This window comes from Staurois parvus, unplaced genomic scaffold (genome assembly GCF_062004578.1).
Source record: "Staurois parvus isolate SC_StPar_1 unplaced genomic scaffold, SC_StPar_1.0 ptg000662l, whole genome shotgun sequence".
Lineage (NCBI taxonomy): Eukaryota > Metazoa > Chordata > Amphibia > Anura > Ranidae > Staurois > Staurois parvus.
The window spans coordinates 1,390,160-1,414,724 of record NW_028318458.1 but is presented as its reverse complement, the minus strand read 5'-3'; the positions used below and the strand labels follow the sequence as shown (position 1 = coordinate 1,414,724).

Genomic DNA, 24,565 nt, shown 5'->3' with positions numbered 1-24,565 from the left:
ACATTTACATGCATACACTGTTCATGTACATACATACATACACACATACATACACTGTACATTTACATACATACACTGTACATACATACACACATACATACACTGTACATGTACACACATACACTGTACATGTACATACACACATATACTGTACATGTACATACATACACACATATACTGTACATGTACATACATACACTGTACATGTACATACATGCATACACTGTACATGTACATACATACATACATACACTGTACATGTACATACATACACAAATACACTGTATATGTACATGCATACACTGTACACGTACATACATACACTGTACAGGTACATACACACATACATACTCTGTGTATGTACATACATATACTGTACATTTACATACATACACACATACATACGTACACACACTGTACATTTACATACATACATACATACATACACTGTACATGTACATACACACAATATACATGTACATACATACATACACTGTACATGTACATACACACACACATACATACAATGTACATGTACATACATACACTGTACTTGTACATACACACATACAATGTACATGTACATACATACATACACTGTACATGTACATACACACACACATACATACAATGTACATGTACATACATACATACACTGTACATGTACATAACCAAGACATCTATTGCAATTTGGATGACAGTGACTAGATATTATAGTAACCCCGGGTGAACGTATTAGGTGCCATATATGGTACTACAAATAAAAAAAGACATATTCTTCTAAAGTTAGATCCCAGTCAGAATGTATTCCATTAACCATTCCCACTATTGTTTTTGGAGAGGGGCCGTGTTATACAATGCTTTAACCCCTTGGCGCCAGCGCCACCCAACCCTTTAAGGGGTTTGTGATGCTGGGTAGCAGGTGGGGTTTGGGTCATGTGAGCGCCATGATTGGCTGTCATGGTGGTCACAGGATCGGAAAGCTCCACATCACAAGTAGCGATTGGGACCTTTCCGTGAGGTGCGGGGAGCATGCAGGGCGTGCGCTCTCGGCATGTTTTATTTACATTGGGTATGCAAATATGTGGCCCCTTAGATTGGCAACCTAAGGCATGGGGGGGGGGGAAGGAAGTAGAAACCCAATATGGGGCTCAAACGCACAACCCTGAGATTAAGAGGTTTCTGCTCCATCAACTGAGTTAGCCAGGCAACTAACAATGTTGCCCTTTCTTGTTTTTTTAAATAGGTCACTGTGAATTAGGCATACTCCTTGATTCCATTCAGCAATACAGTCATTGGTGTCTGAGCTATTAACTGACGAAGACGTCATCAGGTGGGTTGGGAAGAGATGGGTATATTCATGTGCAAATTGCAACTTTGCATAAATAGCCAATTGCATATCAAGGTTTTGTTCTTTTAATTTAACCACCTTTTCTTTAAAAGTGGTGGAGACTTGGGCATCTTTCTGGCATAGCATATATGTAAGATTTAAAGAAGAATTACATTTGAAAATGAAACAGACATAGACAATGATAAAAGTCACTGGCATATCTTTATTGTAGCAGGAATTTCCTAGGCAGTGTTGTACATTTTATTTAGAGTCAAAACTATGGACTATGGAGAATCTTCTCTTGGACTGCTGCACCTTTTGCTGAAAAGTCTAAAGCTGGCCACAGATGGTTTGAATTTTGAACAAACAATCTTAGGAAAAGAAGATTCTAAAGCAGGCCATAGGTGATATGACTTTCTTTCCTTCCATCACAGGTGGAAAGAAAGAAACTTTCTTGATTCCCCCATCACCACAGTCAATGTTGATATGGGAATGCTTCCCATGGAGCTATTGTGTTCTGCCCACCACCAGTGGCTATAGCCACAGGCAGTAATCTCTTGTGATTGATGGATCAACTTCAGTACAACCAACCTGTCCATAGATGGATTAAATCTTGGCTAGTCCCTGCTGAACAGGCCAAGATTTGATTCATCTATAGCTGGCTTAAGAAAGTTAATTTGTTTTTCTAACCATTAGTAGGTTAAATCAACGTTTGTTTTCGACCATAGTGATGAGAAACTTTGAAGAAGCAGGATTGGAAAATTTTCTTGAGTGAACACATTTCTAACAGTGATTGTGGTTTTTGTTCAGTCCATTCATTCCAAGCCAACCTTTCAAATGACAAAGGAATGGTCTGATGCTTTTTCGTATGAATTTTCTTAAGAATTTGCATTAGAAATTCTATCCATTTATGGCCAACTTTATTCTTGAGAGAGAGATTACATGTGTTTACCGAAAGCCTTTCATGGCTCAGGCAGATCTATTGGGGCCCCTGAATATTATAAAAAGTAGAATGTCACAGGCTGAAACTCATTGACATCACTTCTGAAACAGAGTAGATACGCTCATGACTGCAATCTACAAAGACAAAGCTAATACATTTTTTTGTAAAATCTTCTGGATATGATTGAGTCAATGTGTGTCTGCAGGCTTGATGCAAAGCTGGCCTCAGATTAGGCACCTAGTTTTTTCTCACAGAGAGCCATAAGTTCGGCGTGGGAGCATTTATTATCATTCCATTTCCCTTTCGACAACAAGTGAGCACAGTCTTCATTTTTATCACTATCACTGGGCTGATTGGGCATCCAGGCCCTATAAGAGAATAGAAATTAAATTACTGATTGGACAAGTCAGTATACATATTTTATTTTATAAGAAATTTTCTTACTTTAAGGGGAGCATTTATAAAGTAGTTGTAAGACTCTACCACAGCCATTATATTGTTTAAAAAACACACACCTATAAAGCGCATCATTGTTATGAAAATGAATAAGAGTTTTTACATGACCTGGCAAAGCAGAGACAACTCTGTGGACACCATAGGATTTATACCTTGTCCTGCATTTTAACAATGGGATGTAAAATGCAGGCCCTGGTGTGGACCAGCATAGTAAATTTATATCAGAGAACAGAAAGTGATATCCCATCTCTGTTATAAGTAGGAATTGGGTCAGTTTTTCTCAATTCCCATTCAAAGGATTAGTAAAAAGTTAAAAGGATTATTTTCAGATATATCCGGACTGCACATTAACCTGGATAAGACGACTGCCCTTAATGTCACCTTGAACCTCAATCTGGTAACCTGCCTGCAACAACATTTTCCCTTTCATTGGGCATCCTCTTCCATCAACTATTTAGGCATTAATTTGACCTCTGACTACTCTTTCTTTATTTGCCACTATTATCCTTCACTACACTCACTAACCTCCCTCATGCAATCCAGGCAATTTCCTCATTTATCCTGGATAGGATGTATTAATTCAGTCAAAATAACCACTTTGTCTAAGACCCTCTACTACTTTAAAACTTAGCCTGTCCGGGTCCCCCTTTACTTCTTTAGTCTTCTTCAGAATGAATCCTATGCTTTATTTGGGCCCATAAACATCCCAGAGTTCCGTGAACCACTCTCTTTATGCACAGCTTGCAAGGTGGGTCGGGAGTCCCCATCATTTCTAAATATTACTTGGCTGCACAAATTGTACCATTCTCTATACTCTATGTCATCTTGGATGTCCCAATGTGGATGCTCTTGGAACTTCCCAAATGCACCCCAATCTCTATGCAGAGTTTTCTTTGGCTCTCTCATACTCTGCGTCCCACCACTTTGAGGCCACTAATAACCTATGGTTTAAGGACATGGGACTTATTGTTCCCTTTCTTACCTCTTTTGCCTCTCATTACCAATCCCTTATTCCCTCTGGGTCTAGAACAAGCTTTCTCCTTTTGGGTCTCCCATGACTTTTCTTAGGTACACCACTTTCTATCCACTTGATTGTTTCCAACCTGGGCCACCCTCTGGGAAATATGTGAGGCACCACAGTCTGAGCACTTTCGTTATCTTTGATTTCATCCCTTCTTTGCACTTCCTCTTATCCGTACTGAAAATCAACATTTGAACCCATCTGTCAATATACCCCAGGATCTCCGGGCCTTATCTCTTCCCTCTGTGCATCCCTGAATAACCGAGCATCTCATAAATCTCTGACCCATATGGCTCATTGGGTTTGAGATATAAACACAACCATTGACCTTGCTGATTGGAGTAAGGCCTGGTCCTCTGTAGAGAAATGCTCTATCAATACTGCCACACTGGAGGCAGCTTACAAAGTCCTCATATGATGGTACTGGGTCCCTGCTCAGATTGCTCATACTAATTCCACCTAAAGGGACCACTGCTTCAGGGGTTGTGGCCATCATGGAGCAATGTTCCATATTTTGGGGAAGTGCCTGTGACTAATAGGCTTTTGGTCTGGAGTTTTCAGTCTGTTGAATACTTTGTTTCATTTGCCTATCCGTAAGGATCCTAAATTGGCCCTATTACACTGGCCTATTCCCATAAAGAGAAACTGGCTTCATATCTTTACCTATCTGCCAAGAGAACGATAGCCCAAGCCTGCAAGAAACCTGCAGTCCCATTCCAGAGAGACAAAGACCAACTGACAGTACTTATGATTAATGAACAAATGTCTAGTGACCTGATGGACTCCCATCCCAAGTTCCTCAAAGTTTGAGAACCTTGGATCAAATACGCTTTTCCCTCATTACACCTGGACAAGTTTGGTCCACTTATGATCCTGATACGATAGTCCCGAGCCCATGGGTTCCCCTTTCCCCTCCCCTCCCCCCTCTCTATGCCCACTTTTCTTTTTGTTCTTTTCTCTGTATATTGTAGGTGTCCCTTAACCCCCAAATGTTTTATCAGTTTTTGCATCGGGTTGTACTTCAGATGGAAAACCCGCTTTCTGTCCCATATGACATTATTATTATTATTGATGGTGTGCTTTGAATGCATCTACTTTTGGAAACAGTTGAATTTGATGGGTTTAGTTCTGCTTTAGGATCTGTACTTTCATTTAATAACCTAGTTTTTGTAGCTGGAATTTGTCTTCTACATCTGTGATGACATCATTGCTACATTGTGTCTGAGGGAGCTTACTGTGGACATGTCAACAGAAGAAAATATATATAGACATCTTACTTGTATGAGGATGCATAGTCTGTTCCATCCACCCACGTCCACTTCCCTTCTTCTTCTATGTCATTCAGACCAATCCAGTAAGGTTGGTCCCCAGTTTGACGACTGATAAAGTTCTAAAGAAAAAGATATGAAGAATATTGCTAGAATAAAATTGTTCAGATATGATATATCAAGTTAAAAAATGTGGGGGTTAGCGTGTTCCATCCTCCTTTCACTTCATTCAGGTGAATTAAAGAAATAGTAGTAATGGAGGGAGGGGGAGAGAGAGGCCCATAATAAGGTCTCACCCTTTGTTGGTAGGTTTTAGTGGTGCCACACCCCTTATTAACAGGACACTGAAAAACATGAAAACCCTAACTGGAAAAACTAATGGGGCTTTAAGAGGCACCATACCACAAAATGAATATATACTCCAAAAATGTAAAAAGTACAACTTTATTGACAGAGTTAAAACCACAGTTGTGGTAGTGATATTTTAGCAACCACAATGCTCATCATAAAAAGCATGTAATGCTTATAACAAACAAGTTCAACACATAACATTACAGGGTATGACCTTAGGTAACATAAGAACAATAGTTGACGTATTAGCTCCAAATTGGTATTTCCATTATTTCTCCGACAAATTTTGTGGGACAATAGCCCACTTCCTCAGGGAGATATAACATATGATTCCAATGATGGCATCAATAAGTTCGTAGGAAGCCAGTAAGAACCATGAACATTGGATTCAAGAGGGAGGGGTCCCTCAATCAGAGGTGCAGAGGTGCGCCAAATGGACAAAACCGCATATCCATAATTAAAGCACAACCAAAAGTATTTCCCGGTCAAAGGGCCCCAATCAAAGCAAGTGCATTTGGCATCAACAAAAGTACAGGTCCTCTGTGGAAGCGTAGCCAAAATAGATTAAAGAAATCTCTTCCAACACTTTTATGGTGCTCTACCCTTTATCTACTTGCTGACCTGCCACAGTAGCTTTACTGCGGAGGGGCAGCAGCTACAGGCACCGCAACATACTGGTACACTGCTACCTGTCACCGGGTTTGGGGCGCGTGCGCCCCCACCTGCCTACTCACCTGTGATTTAAGAGAGTGGGAGTTCATCAAAAGATGGCCATAATGTGTAGGGTATTAGTGTTCATTTACACTAGCAATACTCTCTAAAGAGTGATCCATGTTTGGAGGCATTGTATTTCCCCCCCCACCACCACCAGTTTTAACTCCCTAATTGGAATGGGTTGTGTTCAGTACCACCTGCTGAATGTTACAGTGATGAGCATTGCAGCCGAGGCACATGTACATCACCCTCCACTACCTTTGTAATGGGGCAAGGGGGAGTGGTTGGGGGCGGTGGCACATTTTTATCACCCCCAAACACAAGTGTAAATGAGGCCTTAAAGTTCAGTTGGAAAATAAAGAGCTCACCTGTTCTTCCTCACTAGTAATTACAGCTAAGTCAGCGCCTTTTATCACACAGGAACTCCTGGCCTTCATCCAGTTGGATCTGAGGTTTGTAAAAAAGTAGCAACTGCCTTTGAATGGTTGCCAGCCAGTCTCACAAGTGGTTGCCTCTGAAAAAAAAACACAAAAATTGGGCCTATTTAATTTTTTTCAGACACGAGTTACACAACTTTCATCCAAGATTCACACATTTTGCAATAGAATTCAATAAAATAATTCCTATCAAGGAAGAGGAATAGTGATAGCATCTCTACATTTCCTTTATACTTATGTTTATTGATGATGTCAGGATATTTGTATGTATATATATCTGTAGATAGTGTCAGAAATGCTTTATCAGTGATGCAGGACCGATCAGAAAATTATAGAATTAGCAAGTGTTCAGCTGGATATACACTTCAAAATTCGGCCGGATCAGCAGGAACCAGATGAATTTTAATCTGTGCGAACATCTCTCTGTTCAACAACAGACAATCACTAGACAGGCTTCTGTCGAATTGTCCTGCTGGAAAACCAGCATTTGATCAGCTGCTGCAGCCAATAGCTGCAGCCCTGATCAATGTATTCTGACGCAGGGGGGGGGGTCCCAATTGTTAGAATACAATAGTGTAGCAGGGAAGATCCCTGCACCCATATAGCTTGTGTGGATGTGGGAATCTGTGAGTTTGTTTCACTCATCCTACAGGTTGAACAAAAAAACTCAAAGTGTACACCCAACTTAACAGATTCCTCCACACATGATAACAGCAGACTGTTGTGTTCTGACAGCAGGCACTGCCACAAGTGGAAAGACCAAACAATGCCTACTTCTAAATAGATGCAATTGCCGTTCTACTGGCAATTTTTCAACAGGTTCCTTTAAAAAAAGTGGATTGAACAATCAGACCAGTGCCTTAACACATGTAGCAGGCATTATTGTGATGCATTGGTGTGAATAGACCCTTAGGCTCCCTTATGTGCAATTTTTAAAGTAGTAGTAAACTGCCTGAAAAAAAAACAAAATAATGGTCCCCCTGCAGGTTTAGGTCATAATGTACTTGTATGCACCTCTCTCACAGCTCCCTGTGCCTTCATCTTCACCCAGTCTTCCTTCTGGGTTTGCAAGCTCTGGCAGTATGAATGGCTGGAGCTGCGATGATGTCACTCCCACATGCGGGAACCCGGGATGTGGCCCTTTGCTTGCTTTTATCCAGCCCTTAGGGCACTATTCCTCACACAGGTACGAGACATCATTCTGCCAACTGACACCAACAATGGGGCACCATTTCTCCCACTGACACCAATAATGGGGCACTATTCTTCCCAATGATACAAACAATGGGGCACTATTCCTCCTCTAATAACACTGATGCCAGGAAAACTTCCATTCCCGCTTCCACAGTCTGATCCCCCTAAAGTCTGAAGGACAATAAACTGGCCCTTTGTTTAGAACATTAGGAGACCCTTGCTGTAGACTATATAGTTGTGTTGGGCAACTGAATAAAGTGAAGATCTTTATGGTCAAAACCATTTTTTTAAATTTTTTTAATTTTAGTTTTTGTTTGAGTGAGGAAGGGCTCCTATCTCAGTCAGGTTTCTATTACTTGCTGTGGGAGAATTCTCCTCCCAACACTAACTTCCCTAGTTAGCGCCATCGTGGAATAGAAAGAAAATGGGAATTTCCTCAGAATAGATGAAAACAGCAGTAAACAACTAACAGAGGTTCTAACTTTTCCAACTGCTGTGTTCAAGTTGGAAAAATGACCCCCCACTTCTTGCCCAGTGAGATTTCCTAAATGAAAGCCACCCCTTCCATATTCTATTCAAAACACAAAGAATTGTTCTATTTTAAAATGTGTATATTTTAAATATCTTACTTTTTGTATCCCGTTCTATTTGCTTCATCTTTAGTGACAGGTTACCAACTGCAAGAGAGTAAACCATCATTGTCATGATATATTAACAATGTTTTAATATCATTTACAGACTATGAATGAATGCATGTGTTCCATGGTGGAATTCATCTGGACTGATCTATCTCTTGCTATATTAGTGATGTTCGACTCGAACGTTGGCCATTCATGTGTTTGGCGAACACACAAACAGTAAGGGCGTTAGGCGGGCTGTTTGCTCACCGCTCCCCATAATGCACTGACAGTCCATTGTAATTAGCTAAAGCAATGCACCTGACAAATGCTTTGGCTAATCACAGCCCCCTTGTGATGTCATCATAGTATTTAGGAACTGTCATCCCGGCGCAGCTGTCAGGGAGCCAGCATCGAGAGTGGAGCGGGTTTCTTTTTTTGTACAGTGGTAAAGAAATCCCAATAAGTATATATCGATGAGTTTGCGTCAAAGTTATGGCGTCTACAAAACAATGGTATACACACTGGAATTTTTAGTTATTTATTTTTTATGCTAGTAATGGCGGTGATCAGCGACTTATAGTGTGACACTAACTGACATTGGGTGGGAACTGACTAACTGGCACAGCCATCTCCAGTGACATTGTGACAGACCCAACTAGGACAGGGGCTTTTGGAGGGGATTAGGTGCTAGCCTTCTACCCACTGATTATGGCCCATGGAGGAGACTGATAATTTTGTCTGCTTCTCCAGGTAAAAGCATGGAAAAGAACTCAGTTCAGCCTCTGATCCCATGGAGAGAGCGGATCAGTCTGTGTTGATGGATAATAACGTGATGAACACTGAGAGTGAGGCTTGGATTAATTCTCTGAATAAAGACAACAAAGCTTCACTTTTGGAGTGGATGGAAAGACGTAGTATTGATCTGGTACAGGTTAATGGTTATTGAAAATATAGTGGCCCTCCTGCAGATTGGGTTGGGGAAGCTCCTTCACTTCGGAAAGAAATATTTATCACCAATCTCCCTCAAGAAATCTATGAAGATAAATAATTCCACCTTTCAGACTGTTGGAAAACTGCATTCGTTTTGTATTATGACGACTTTTCTAGTAGACAGATTATACAAGTGAAAGGCAAACACCAGAAAGTCAGCATGTGTAATGCACTTTGTATATCCAGGGGTGTGGGCTTGTTGCCGAGCTGTCTGGGGTGGGCTCCTGGCTGGTCTGGGTGCCTGGCTGTTGATTAGCTTACTGTTAATTAGATCACTGTTAAATGTTAGCTGTTCATTAGATGCATTGTTAGATTTACTGATGATTTTACTGTTTACAGGTTGCATTGTTTAGGATCATAATCAAGCTCTTATCTGATTTTGTGTGATATAAATTCTGTGGGAATTTTCAATAACATTGAGTTCCTTGTTGCACCTAAGCTAGTGTTCTTGGGTACAATGCCCAGCTATAATACCTTGGTCCTGTGTCCCAGAGGCGAGGAAGTAGTTCTCAGACGGAAACATCCAGGTGGGGTGCCAGGCAGTAAATCACAGACACTAATACAATCATCAGTGATAATACTGTCACTGTACAAATGATACTGGCTGAGAAGTGGTTAATCAAGGGGTTAGATGTGTGCCTAACAAATGTTAATGTGTGTAATGTGTGCTGCTTTTTACTACATATCTCTTTGTTTCTTATCCCTGATTTGCAGGGAGAAGAAACAGAAAGATTGATCCCTCTGTACAGAGCCCTGTGTTGATTGTCAACTCAGGGCACTTGGCTGTGATTGGACACAGGTGCTGGCCATGAATCATTGACTAGGACCTGCTTACAGACTCTCGCTGTCATTATGCCTGTACAAGCCACCTGTCTGCAGTACATTGTGGGTGGTTAAATAAAAATTTCCAACTCACCCTAACATATGTGGATTCAGTAAACAACCCAGGGTCAGTATTATCTCATAGCCATCTTTTCCTTATATTATGATTTGCAACAAAGTTTGCAATGCTAAAGTCTTATCACTGGGGAGTGCTGGCTGAAGAAATGCTTTCTCCAGCCTGCAGCAGACTGGGTAAGGTCACTTGGCTGGAGTCCAAGGACTGTTTTTTTAGGGATAATAGTTTTTTTTTTCAATTATACTAAAGCATGAAAAAACTTACCAGTTGAGTCCAAGCTCTGGAGGTCAGTCTTGCTAGCCATGGTAGCCATTTGAGATGGACTCTCTAAAAGAAAAGAAATAAAAAATGGGTAGATTGCCAGACAGAAAAGACACACAATGAAACTTTAGGTGAGACTACATCTTTCTATGATAAAGCAGGGTTCTTGTCTTACTACTTGGTCTTTGGCTGTATCGTGGTAGGATAGATACTAAGCAAACAGCAAAAGCAGGAAAATTTAACATGCTTGCTCCTGTTTTCCTGGTATCCAAAAATATAGCCGTTGGTGTACAGAGGTGTATTGGGGTTTTTAAAATATTATTTGCTTTATACGTTTTTAAATTTATACCAATTATATATATATATATATATATATATATATAAAAGTTTATTTATTTTCTTTAACTTTACTTTTTGTATACAGTCAATGTTTTAAAATGAAAGTTTAAAGTAGTATTAACCTCAAAAACAAAAATGTAATATACCACAGCCTATCTATTCTTAAACATGACTTCTGCATTAGTTTTTTAAGCATTTTTTTCCTGTTGACCTGGCCAGTAACATACTTCTTGCTTTAGGGTGTCTCCACTCTCGATGGAGGAGTAGCAGAGATGTCTTTGGACAGCAGCATTGTCAGTCTGGAGAGAAGATAGTGTTAGATGCACCAGCACATTTAGATGGATTGACAAACAAATTAAAGCTAAGCACCATCTAGCACTTTTTAAGCAATTACATCAACAGTCTTTTTCTTGTGGAATAAATTGTTTGTCTCAACCCTAACTGCCACTTTTGCTGGACAGGTTGGTCTTGGAAAGGAAGATGATCAATTTTAGACTTACGATTGGATCACTAGGTAAAAATAAATGAGGTAAAAAGCCTAAAAATAAAAGAAAGTTATACAGGCACCACATCTAAGAATTGCTAAGCTGCAATATACCATATTGTTATTTTTGGGCTTTATACCACTTTAATACAGAGAACACCCATGGCACATAATTTTGTGTTTGTCTCTGTTCAGCCCCTCTAAACTCTCCTGCCCTGAACAGAGGGGGGGTCAGTGCTCCTATTAGATCATATGTGTGCATTTGAGTTTGAGTTATTGAGCTCAATATACAACATACTCTTTTTAACAGAGCAACTGAAATCAGCCCATTAAGCAGGTAAAAGGTAGCCTACAGCACCACCTGCTTGCTGTATGAATGATTGGTCAGTGTTTCTTAGCTCCCATCTCAGGGATCAACCGCAAGCATAGCAACCATGTCATGTATAACAGCAATATTTTATTTTGGTTTTGTTTGCATGAACCCCAGCACAGTTCTCCACATGTTCATTGACGTCTGGCTCTGCCAAATACTGCTAAATATGAAGCTATCCTTAGAGATACCACTTACTCTGTGACAGGACTATTATGAAGAGTGCGATGACCATCACATAGGATAGCGCTATCAGTCCATATGTGATCAGATTAGATTTTTGTGTGAAGAATCCACATTTATCTGTAAAGAGTCAAAACAAATTAGATTAGCCATACATTTTTTTTGTTAAAATTTAGTCTTGTTTGTAGCAACCAGTCAGATTACAGTTTAATTTTTATAATGCTGGTTAGAAAGTGAAATTAGGAATCAGTAATGAACAAGAGGTTCTCTGCTCCAGGCAGCTCTTCCCCACCTCCACTTGAGCACCAGGTGCTGGAGGCTAGCCAAGCTGTCCTCAGTCACAGACAAACTGCAGAAAGAAAGGCCACCATACACCGGATAATTCACTGACATCCATGTATGAAACATCCACAAGCATGAAAATGACAGTCCCCATGCTAATGCTTTTTACCCAATAGGGCTTAGTCATAGGGATCTCTAACCTATTGGGTGAAACACTTTAAACACGTATTCGAGAGACTTATTGTAGCTATTATTTCCTCAGAGCAGTCAAAGCAATATGGATGTACAGTATGTAGTTTTGCAATGCTGTATGAAGCCTTGGCTACTACAACATCTGGACCTTTCAATAAAGAGTAGAGATGAGAAGGCTTGGAAAAAAAACCCGAAAAATTGGGAAAACCAGTTTTTTTTGTCATTTTTTCAAAGCCGGAAGAACTGGGAAAAAAGAGGTGTGGAATTTGTCCTTTTGACAATTATAAGTTATGTATCTATGACATGGTATTCAAACTATATAACATTAAGACCCTAACAAAAGATTTCTGAGGCTTTATGTAAAGTCTTAAATTATTGCAATTTCTCTCAAGCAAATCCTGGAATACAATTCAAGTAGCACTGTACTTTTCAGTGCTGTTCCGAAACAAGAGATACATTTCTGCCACTAGGGGCACTGCAGGGGAAAGGCTCCAGTTTAGTTTTCTTGTGGGCTTCATCTTGTACCTTGTACAGATGGGAGATTGTTGGGATACAGTAGAAGATAGTTGCTGTCCTCCTCTCATGCCTTAATTGACAGGTAATAGGGTAAATTTGTCTGATTAATAAATTTATCTTTATAATCCTTAAATTATTCCTATTAATGTTCTTCACCATTACACCAAGATGTTTACCTATAGTCTGGTTAGTAAATCGTTTTTTCTTTTCCTCCTCTCATTAAAATGGTGAGGCCAAAATTTAGAGTTTGGAAAAGTTTCTATAGTGCAATTCCTACTGGCAGCAAAGCTGCAATTTGCAAATATTGTGAGAAGAAATATTCTTTTCCAAATGCTACAAGGATGACAAAACACATCCTGGTATGCCAAAGGTTCCCTAAAATACTTTATGGAATGAAATGATGAGGACCATAATGAAAATGCAAGTAGCTTTTCCCTCATTCCAGAAACAATCTTTATGCTGCTTCTGGATCATCACAAAGTATTTCTTCATCAGCAGCATCTTCAGGTAAGGAAGTGCTGCAAACCACCACCTCCCAAAAATACACATTACCTTAATTTATAGAGAAAACGACACCTGAAAATCAGGGGAAAATTGGTCAAGCTCTTGGAGAAGCAATATGTGCTTTTGGGTCAGCATTGTCAAAAACTGAAAATGCATATTGACAGGAAAGGGTGGTAGTTTCCTGTACTCATGAATAATTAAAATGTTCTTAACATTTATAGTACTTGTTATTCCATTTGTAATAAAAAAAAAATATAAAATTTAAAAAAGCAAGTTTAGTTTATTTACTGAATAAACTGTACTTTTATTTCAAGAATAATACTTTTATAGAAACTGCATTTCACATTCCCAGTGTAACAAAATGACTTTGAATTTAAAAAAAAAAAAAACTACACCACACTGAATGTTTTCTACATTTTTCCTTTTTTCCCCAGAAAAAAATTTTTTTTTTTCCCATGGCTTCAAAATTTACGGAAATTTTACACCTCTAGTAAAGAGTTATTTCTGCATCCAAGGGTCATCATAAAGGTTCCTGTGCACAAGAATACCAGTTCATATAAGAAAAGATGTCACTGGGAGTTGATGCCCTCAAAGACGACCTGAACAGTAGATTCTGTGCCCAAAAAGAAGGCGGAGGTTAAAGAACTTGTCACCACTATTGCCAGTGGTCTACCTACAGTTGATCTTATTCCCATTGCTGATTTACTATGCTTTGTTTTGCTCTGTGTCTGTGTGGAGGCAGCGATCTTGGTAAAGGCAGGGTTTTGCTTCCTCATGCACAGCCTCCATGTCAGGGTCCTGTCCACGGCAGAAGTTCTGGAAGATCTGGCATTTCTGCCAGTACCCTGCATGGCCGCAGAAGCACGCATCAGCCTCAGTTTGGTGCCAGACGGCCTTTATAAGGAGGCTCATCACTTCCTCAAGTTGCTGGATGATCTCTAGCTCCCCATACCTTGTTCCTGTTTCCTGTGTTATTGTGACCTGTGATTTCCTGATACCGACTTGGCTTGCTCTTGGACCTGTCTACTCTGCTTAACCCCTGATCTGACCTCGGCTTGGCTAACGGATACTCTCTCTCTCTCCTCTGTGTATGACCTCGGCTATCCCATCTGACTACGTTTGCTCTGATTCCCACCTGGTACCTGACTTTGGCTTGAACCTGCTATTCAGTAATCCTCTATTCCCGGAAGGGTTTGCATACCTCCTGTCTGAAGACCTCATCTCCGTGCATCAGCTGTGCTCCTGGGTGGACCACCAACTAGCACTCCTACAGGTGACCTGTGCCACTTTGGGCCTGACTCCAGCTGTCCCACTCACAGGGGAGTCTGGAACTCAGGCACAAGGGAAGCCCTCTCTCCATTGGCCTCCATCACCAGGTACGTGATACTCCAGCAAAGAGATTAAGGAGCAGCACATTAGTGACATCATAAAATATTACTCTACATCCCATGAGACTAGAAGCACCCAGGATCTTTCACTGCAGATATACAGCCATAAGGCTGTAGATATAAAAGTGCCTAGGCACACTCACTTACCAGGAAGTGTGCTGCTTATTTTCATGAGGAGTTTAGGCAACAGTTAGAATTTTCAGAGTACTGCTTAAGTGCAAATGATGTTTGCAGATGCTTCATATTACAAAAAAAGTCTTCGCTTTTCGAGTTCGGGTCTACTTTAAAGTGGGCCTTAGCTGTTTTTTTCAGTGCAAACAGATCCTCTCTTTGTGAACTGGCTAAGTAGTCCTTCTAACCCCTAAGACATTGATATGCAGGCCGCTATTAGCCAGGAGTCTATGACCAACTCTGGAGTGAGGGCTTCTTGCCCCATATTGCTATCTTTTGGCTATCACAGTGCACTACTGTGGGGTCCAAATTGCCCCTTTATAAATGCACTCCATGTCTGGTGGATAATATATAACCATTCTGCAAAGCAAATCACTAAGTTGAACAAATTTGTTCAAATCTCTTAAACAATTGTTCACTTATTAGATCTGTGTGCTATTACTTCACATATTCTGTATATTTAAGTCCCTAACCGTTGACCTGAAAGTTAGATGTGATACTCTGCTCCCAATGATATTGCTTGCTACCAACTTTTAGGTTGTGATCCGTCTGCACTACTGAAGCATTATGCACTTCAAAAATATATAAAAAGCCAAACAGGGACAGGATATTGCAAATAATTTCATTAAAATGGATTTCTACAAAAACCTTGTAACTATTTGCTTGTGATCTAGACATAAAACAGAGTGTTCCCCACTACTGCATCTTCTGGTATTTTCTAGCTTACAGAGCTGTAATTTGAACTTTGTTATCCCCCTAATGGTAATATCTGGGATTGCAGTCTGGCCATAAGATACAGTACAATAGATCTATTCTGGGCATCATTGGCATGGTTTAATGTCATAATGACAAAATAGGATTGGTAAAGGATCAGAGATTTTGGTGATTCATTTTCCTTTCATGAAACTTTATCATTGATTCCCGCAATGCTTTTATTTTTATATTCTTCCTCATTGTCACATAGCCCACAGTTGCTGGGAGAGATGTAAAAATGTCCTTATTGTGCTCTTATTAAATAAACCATTATTCTGTGACTGAGAAGTCCTGAGCAGGGTAATAGCTTATATAACCGTTCCCTGCATTAAGGTAAAACATGTTTAGGGATCAGTTATGCCCTCTCACCCTCCTTATAGTTACTTGAGTCCTCACTCAATCCAGCACTGTGCTTGGCTGCAGTCTTCTCTCCTCTCTCTTTCTTCACACAGGGACTGACAAGCAGCAGCGGGAGCCAATGGCTCCTGCTGCTGTCAGTCATATCCTGTGACAAGGGAGCAGGGGGCGGGACCGAGCTACGCTGCCTGTGTCTATGGATGCAGAAAGTGTGCCTTGCAAGGGAGCCTGCAGATGAGCCCCCAAAGCAAGCAGTTTACTATGGGGGCACACTCCGAAGAGGAGGAGCCAGGAGAGCCAGCGGGGGACCCAAAAAAAGGAGGTTTGTTTGTTTTTCAAAAAATTCAGACTTTACAATCACTTTAGGTTTATACAGCACATATTTGTTAATATAATGTTGCAGCATTTCCTACATGGAGAGTAACAGCATTTCCTGTTGTAGACTGATAATGCTAAGCCACTTCCTCTCAATTATCAGTAATATGTTCTGCCTGGCGGTATGCCAGCCATCAGCTGATATTGGTCTGAGAATATGATAGACCTGGTAGGCAGCCCAAAGGCCAACCGAAGGAGTGTACATGGCAAGCAGAGATCATCTTGGGCCTGGCAGTATGCCAACCATCAGCTCATATTGGTCTGAGAATATGATAGACCTGGTAGGCAGCCCAATGGCCAACCGAAGGAGTGTACATGGCAGGCAGAGATCATCTTGGGCCTGGCGGTATGCCAGCCATCAGCTGATATTGGTCTGAGAATATGATAGACCTGGTAGGCAGCCCAATGGCCAACCGAAGGAGTGTACATGGCAGGCAGAGATCATCTTGGGCCTGGCGGTATGCCAGCCATCAGCTGATATTGGTCTGAGAATATGATAGACCTGGTAGGCAGCCCAATGGCCAACCGAAGGAGTGTACATGGCAGGCAGAGATCATCTTGGGCCTGGCGGTATGCCAGCCATCAGCTGATATTGGTCTGAGAATATGATAGACCTGGTAGGCAGCCCAATGGCCAACCGAAGGAGTGTACATGGCAGGCAGAGATGATCTTGGGCGCCATCCAAACTTGACTCTATCTCTAACTCTGAATTCCTAATTTTTGTTTTTTACTCCAATGAGCTGTGGGTCAGGACATTCCCTGCCCTGCAGCTTCCATGATGGGGAATGACCCAGCCTGAAGCTCAATGGAGTAAAAAAAATGGGTTTTTGATGTTCACGTTAGAGATGAGTTTGGAGTATGCCCAATCATCTCCAATGGCAGGTTGACAATGCTGCTCCAGGCAACTTATTCACAAAGTGATTTGCTTAAAAACACTGTATATAGTAAGACCTGATGCATGACATACTGAAAATAGATTTTGAGTTTACATACAGTAACAGGCATGCCATATACATTTAGTAACATGTATTGGTTATCTAGCAAACTCAGGGAGGCTAATGAGCTGAGCTCTGCAGATGCTTAGTAAATGTCTGTCTGGTAGTATATACAAGGCTTGCTAAATGCCACTCGAAAAAATGCTTTTTACAGTTTAGCAGTTAGGTTGAGATGTACAAAATGTCCCATGGGTTTAGATGTTTATGCCATTTAGATGTTTTTGCCATTTAGTTGTTTTTGCCATGGTCATCTTCCTTAGTACATACCTCCCAACCTTCTAAAATGATAAAGAGGAACACCTTTTAACACAAAGTATGTAGGCAAAGAACACGTCCCCACCGTGGCCCCAGTTGCACAGAACAAAAAAGATCTAATATGCAGAAAATGATTGGCTAAACTACACATGCTTTTTGACCTGTTTTTAATTCATTTTGGCTATTCAAAATAATGAATGTAATAATATAGAGGTTAGATAGAAAGTTAAGAGCAGCATAACATTAAAATACTACATTTTATATAGAGATATACACATTAGACGAAAAAGAAGGACAACTGAGGCTACATGAGGGACAGAGGAATTTGGTCTCAATAAAGTGGGACATTTGGGGACTATGCTTGTATACCTGAAGAGCTACAAAACGGGGAAAAAAGAAAAGAATTTGTTACCTGGATAACTCATCTTGTCCTGCAGTACTTTGTCATCAGACTCCATGAGCTAAAATGCTGACTTTTACTGTACTTGTTTCATGTAAAAAAAAAATGCTGACCCAGGGGAAGTGAATGTGATAAAAACATGTTTGTTGAATGCTTACTTGGAACAGGAACAGAAAACTTCATGGGAAACAGAAAAACTATTCTGAGGAACCAGAAATGCAGTTGTCCCTGAGGTCGGTTGCAACTCCATCCAAATCAAGGGGTTTATTTACTAGCAGAATACTGTATATCTCATGTTAGTGTGTGTTCATTTTAAACCTGAATTCAGGTAAAACAATTTTTGGCATAGTTACATTGGTCCAGCTTGGATCAATGTAAGTATGTATGTGCCATACATGTGGGATTCACAAGCAAGCTGGAAATTACTGTAGTAAGCAGCACTACTACAGTGATTGCTGTTAGCTTCCTCGTCCCGTGCCAAGTAGTTGCACTGTTGCTTACTGAATACAGGAGACTGATCGCTCAGCACAAGCAGCACATAGAGAATACTATTATACATTGTTCATGTATTTTTGTGCAACAACTACTGTACATCAGTATAAGTATTCAGCCGAGAAATATTCTATAGCCAGTAGAGGGCAGTGTTTATACGTTTGTGGCCGTATCTATGGTTAAACTTTCTGTTCTCTGGAAAAAAACATTCCTTTTTCCTGTTGTCAGAGAAGCAGCAGATAAACACATGTGGACTGTGCTTTGTCTGTTCTGTAGGGCTATATTCAGAATCTCTAACACTTGGATTTCTTGTGGATTTAACATCTTCAGCCAAGATGAGGTAACTCCTGCGAATGTGCATGCATGTTAATTGATGCTGGCACCAATTAACCAATGTATTTTTTTTCCTGGGCAAAGTTCTGCTTTAACCTTCCCAAAATGGACCTTAAAGTGATACTGAAGATAATATAAATGAAAAAACATACTTACCTGCTCTGTGCAGTGATTTTGCACAGAGTAGCCCTGATCCTTCTCTTCTTGGGTCCTCCGCCAGTACTCTTGGTTCTTTTCTCTTGCCAAGTGCCCCCACAGCAAGTAGCTTGCTATGGGGGCAATCGAGAAGGCTTGCTCCTAAACCACTGCGCTATGTGTCTATTCACAGATCTGTGGCTTGGCCCTACCCCGTCACTCCTCATTGGCTCACTGGCTCCTTCTGCTGTCTCAGCCATTGAGAAGATAGAGTTCCCAGAGAGCCAGGGCTCTTGTGCACATTGCTGGATCGTGATAGACTCAGGTAAGTAGTAGGGAGGCTGGAGGGGCTGCTGCACACTGAAGGTTTTTTACCCTCATGCATAGAATGCACAAAGTTTGAAACCCTTCAGCCTTTACAACCACTTTAAGGGTTCATTTACAATTGCTTCAACTTAAACACATTAAAGCGCCTACTACTTCCACATGCTTTTTGATGTGTTTTTGATGCTTCTGTGATGCTTCAACTAAGCTTTTTTGAACCTTTAATGAAGCTTGTCAAATGCCCTGCTTTGTGTTGATTTTCTATTTGTTTTTATTTGTTTGCCCAGTAGAACCCCAGCTCAGTACTACCTCCACTCAGCAGATCCCCAGCTTATTAATACCCTTATTCAGCAGACCCCCAACTCTGCTGATCCCCCGCTTAATAGTAACTCCAGCTCTGCTGATCCCCCGCTCAATAGAAAAACCCCAGCTCTGCTGATCCCCGCTTAATAGTAAACCCCAGCTCTGCTGATCCCCGCTTAATAGTAAACCCCAGCTCTGCTGATCCCCCGCTTAATAGTAACTCCAGCTCTGCTGATCCCCCGCTCAATAGAAAAACCCCAGCTCTGCTGATCCCCGCTTAATAGTAAACCCCAGCTCTGCTGATCCCCGCTTAATAGTAAACCCCAGCTCTGCTGATCCCCGCTTAATAGTAAACCCCAGCTCTGCTGATCCCCGCTTAATAGTAACCCCAGCTCTGCTGATCCCCGGCTCAATAGTAAACCCCAGCTCTGCTGATCCCCGCTTAATAGTAAACCCCAGCTCTGCTGATCCCCCGCCTAATAGTAACCCCAGCTCTGCTGATCCCCCGCTCAATAGTAAACCCCAGCTCTGCTGATCCCCGCTTAATAATAAACCCCAGCTCTGCTGATCCCCGCTTAATAGTAAACCCCAGCTATACTGATCCCCCACTCAGTAGTAACCCCCAGCTCTGCTGATCCTCTGGTTTGCTGATCCTCCTCTCTCTCTAGTTCCAGCTCACCTCCCACTATATTTCTCCCACGCTGGGCAACACGTGTGACATTGCTAGCTTCTCCTGCTCCAGTCTCCCAGCTCTGCTGATCCTCTGCCGATCAGACCTCTCCCCGCTCACCTTCCACTATAGTCTGCACCAGACACTCCCAGAATATATACACATTAACCGGAAGTGACTGCTGATTAAATCTTTCCAGGTTGGCTTGTTGGTTTTCCAGTACATTCTGGGATATCTCATAACTGCAATACCTCCAAACCAAAGTGAAGCTAAAGATAAATAAGAGCCTCTCAAAAGCTACAGGTGCTGTTAGGGAGCTTTGTCATGGACTGTAATGGAGGCTTTGGAGACACTTTGAACCACCAAGAAAGTGAAATGGGGTATAATTTGTGAAGCAAAGCAAACGCAATGAGTAAACAGGACTGTAAGCGTAACATTTTATTTAGTATGGATGCATTCATTGGCATTCAGAGTGCTTTAAAAAAGTGTGTCCTATACCACATTTTGAAGCAAATGTAAACAAGCCTTTATGGTGTAATAAAGACTTTAACAGAACTGTTCAAAGTTTGGTCAAAGCTTTGCAAATGCCGCTCTTACACAAGCTGAAGCTTTTGTGAAAATGTTTTGGGGACCCATTCATATCTAGGTGGTCTTTTGTGGTGTTTTCCTTTATTCATTAACATGTATTGTATTAAGGGAGCCAATTTATTTGTATGAGCTGCCAATGCACCAAAACGGATAAGCACTATTGTTTCCAATGTCGTGATGCACAACACATGGTTGTACAAAACCATGCATTGTGGTGCACTGCAGCACATGTGCATTGGAGGTATCATTGAAAATTATTGGCAACACACTAATATATGTATTTCCATGCATTACTGCAATGCATCGCAATTGATAGGTGTGATTAGATCCTAAAGGAAATTTTTACGCCTCTGCACATGCAAAAACCTGTGATTATCTGAAGGGTTAATGCATGCTTTCAAATATATGTTTTGTGCTTTCATTTTGGTCACTTTAACACGTCTCAGTTTATGAAAGCACAATACATACAGTCATTTCAAAACCATATTTGCTAAATTATTTGCTAATTTATTTTATTTTTTTACAGGTTCACTAAAGATTTTGTCTCCTTGATGTGATGATTTTTTTTTTAATATCTGTGTTTTGTTATAAATGTTTCTGGTATTCCGTATTTAAAAGTTAGTTCACAAAGATTATCCCTCAGCTTTTGTCCTTAAAACCAGTGCTAGATTTTGGCTTGAGCAACTATAGGCTGCCAATTGGTGACAGCAGGAAAAAAAACACCAGGCAAGTAAGGTCAGGACTGAAAAATTCCAAGCTTTTGAAATTCCTAACAAATTGGGAAATAGGAAGCCTACTGAGGTCAACCTATAAAATAGCATACCTCCCAACTGTCCTTGATTTTGAGGGACTGTCCTTGATCTGGAACAAAGTCCCTCTATCCCTCATCCCTCCCTCAGTTTGGTTTGATCTATATACCGGCGTACCTCGCTTTACAAACGCCTCGGTTAATGTAATTTTCGGTTTATGAATGAAAATCCATTGAAAATGTATGATTTTTTTTCGTAACATGAACAGATTAATTGGTTTTCAGTGCATTTACAATTTTTTTTTAATCATGTCCCTGTACAGTATTTATGCCTTTAAAGTGCACTTTATAAAGAGTTTTAAACAGATAAAACGTTTTTTGGACTGTTTTCTGACCTCAGGAACGGAGTAATTGGTTTTCAATGCATTCCTATGGGAAACCACGTTTCGGTTTACGGATTTTTCGCAATACAAAAAGTCCCGCAGAACGCATTAAATTAATAAACCGAGGTACTAGCCAGGCCTTAGAGTTAATCACCACCAACAAACACAAACAGAGACACCTGTACACACACACAGACATGTACATACATACACACACAGAAACATGTACACACATGCACAGAGACACATGTACACACAGACACGCATACACACAGACACGCATACACACAGATACATGTACATACACAGACATACAGACACATGTATACACACACAGGCATAAAGAGACACGCATACACACAGATAAATGTACATACACAGAAATGTACATGCATACACAACACAGACACACACAAACACACACACATGTACATACACACACACCCATAAAAAGTTGCAGTACTTCGTTGTTCACTCACAGAGCCGGGTACTGCACTCTAGGGAGAGGCAGAGAGCACAGAACACACTCCTTGCTCTGCTTTCACTGCGCTCAGCTATTGAGCAGTTTGACAGCTCCCAGTGCCAATGACAGATCCAGCCTGAGCTCTGAGCCTGCTCAGCAAGACGGCCCTGGGGGACACACTCGCCCCCACCATAATTTCCACTCGCCATTGGCGAGCAGGCAAGTGGAAATTTCAAGCCCTGGTATATAACATGTACTATTTATCTTTCAAAAAGTGTTTCCCAGTACTAAACCTTTCATCCAATTTCTAAATTGTTGCATTTGTAAACTTTAAAAGACAGTATAAAGTTATATTGTGGTTAAAAAAAGCGTTTGTGGGTTTAACTAATTTTTATTTTTTTTATAATTCTCCTTTAAGGGGGCATGGCGAGGGATGTCCTATGCCAGACAGGTGTTCCTCATTCCCATCTCAAAAAGTTGGGAGGTATGCAATAGATAAAAAAGAAAAACAGCTGAATTAACATAAATGGATCTCTAAAGAAAAATACTGTATAACATAAAAACATGTATTCAAACAGATGTGTTTGTGCCATTGTCAAAGGTAAACTGGACACAGTGATCACAGAGGCTGCCGCTGCATGCTCTAAAGGGTGTGCATGAGTGATGCAAAGGGGAGGCCATTTTAAAACAATCTTCCACTCTTAGGAATTAGCAAACCAACAGTTTGTGTGCAATGGCTGGGTGGCAAATGGTAAAGTGTTACTAAATCCACAACAGTAAAATCAGTCTGTATCTGCAGTAAAGTGTGCTTGTTATACTCACTGTGGAACTGTCCTCCACATTGTGTAAAAAACACTGTTTGATCCTGACTGCTTTGGTCCTCCCCATCTTCCAGTGTCCCCCTCTTATCTCCTGATAAGACATATCGTGTGGAGTCACTCTGCACATGCTCAGTTTGGTGTGTATTGCTAGAGTGGTTTTTTTTCTTGAGAGAGTGCATGTGATCAGCACAGGGCCAATCAGCACCGTCCAGACAGAGGTCAGGGGTCCCGCATCCTACTAGAGCAGAAATAAAACTCTTCCTACAAGCTTTAACTAATGCTCTGCTGGACATTGATAGAAGTCACAAGACTGCTATATACTGCTAATTAGAAAAGTTATTTAGCAGCTTAAATTGAATAAAATAATTGCATTTCCATGTTCTGTGTACTGTGGGAGACCAGATATAGTGAATGCAGCGCCCTGGGTTTAGAAACGCTTTAAATGTGATCTGCTATACAGCCACATGGACAGATAGCTGTTTTTCTTAAGAAGTTTTGGCACTGATTATTTTAGTTGGTCTAAGGAAGTTCCAGTGTTTGTTTGCGGTTGTGGTGAGTTTCTGATGCCTATACCACAAAACCATTCAAAGGTGTTTCCTTTTTTCTTAAATTACACAACTTGACTTTTTATACCAAATATTAGTTCTCTGTTCAACAGATTCTAAAAGGTTACTGGAGATCAGCTGCTAAGCCTGGTGACAAGAGGACCATATATATGGAGATCCTAGAAAAATGATGTCAAGCAACTGGTATGATTTCTGTGTCTGTTTACTACATGATTTTGTTTAAAAGATTGTATTCAGAGAGTATTGGTTAATGATTTATACTCTGAATGGTCTAGGGTTGCCAGTGGTGTACCCCAAGGTTCAGTGTTGGGACCCTTACTTTTTAATATATTTATAAGTGATATAGGGCAGGGCTTGAAATTTTCACTCACCTGCTCGGCAATGGCGAGTGGAAATTATGGTGGGGGCAAGTGTGTCCTCCAGGGCCGTCTTGCTGAGCAGGCTCGGAGCTCAGGCCGGATCTGTCAGTGGCACTGGGAGCCGTCAGACTGCTTAATAGCTGAGCGCAGTGAAAGCAAAGGAAGGAGTGTGTGCTGTGCTCTCTGCCTCCCCCTAGAGTGCAGTACCCGGCTCTGTGAGTGAACAAGGAAGTACTGCAACTTTTTATGGGGTGTGTGTGTGTACGTGTACATGTGTGTGTCTGTGTATGCATGTACAATTGTACATGTCTCTGTGTGTATGCACATGTGTCT

At 40.9% G+C, this 24,565-nt stretch overlaps 1 protein-coding gene across 2 annotated transcripts; it reads right to left on the bottom strand.

Annotated features, from left to right (window-relative positions):
• Nucleotides 1-1,533: 1,533 nt before the first annotated feature.
• On the bottom strand, nt 1,534-24,347 carry LOC149448657 (hepatic lectin-like). Of its 2 annotated transcripts, none has more exons than XM_089651741.1 (7): nt 24,245-24,347; nt 11,875-11,979; nt 10,487-10,549; nt 8,344-8,391; nt 6,452-6,597; nt 5,028-5,140; nt 1,534-2,641 (listed from the first exon to the last, which is right to left on the bottom strand). In XM_089651741.1, the coding sequence occupies exons 2-7, from the start codon at nt 11,909-11,911 to the stop codon at nt 2,503-2,505; spliced, it is 546 nt and encodes a 181-aa protein (XP_089507867.1). In that variant the 5' UTR covers nt 11,912-11,979; nt 24,245-24,347; the 3' UTR covers nt 1,534-2,502. The 2 variants fall into 2 exon arrangements, with proteins under 2 accessions (XP_089507867.1, XP_089507866.1); XM_089651740.1 differs by lacking the exon at nt 24,245-24,347 and adding an exon at nt 18,060-18,160.
• Nucleotides 24,348-24,565: the final 218 nt, after the last annotated feature.

What these genes read in the sequence shown, in the direction of transcription:
- LOC149448657 (XM_089651740.1), bottom strand. Translation starts at nt 18,105, where the DNA reads ATGGAGTCTGATGACAAAGTACTGCAGGACAAGATGAGTTATCCAG. An exon ending in CATAATAGTCCTGTCACAGA is followed by an intron (nt 10,550 to 11,874) that starts GTAAGTGGTATC and finishes CTTTTCTTTTAG; the next exon opens with AGAGTCCATCTCAAATGGCT. An exon ending in TTACTAGTGAGGAAGAACAG is followed by an intron (nt 5,141 to 6,451) that starts GTGAGCTCTTTA and finishes CTTTTTCTTTAG; the next exon opens with AACTTTATCAGTCGTCAAAC.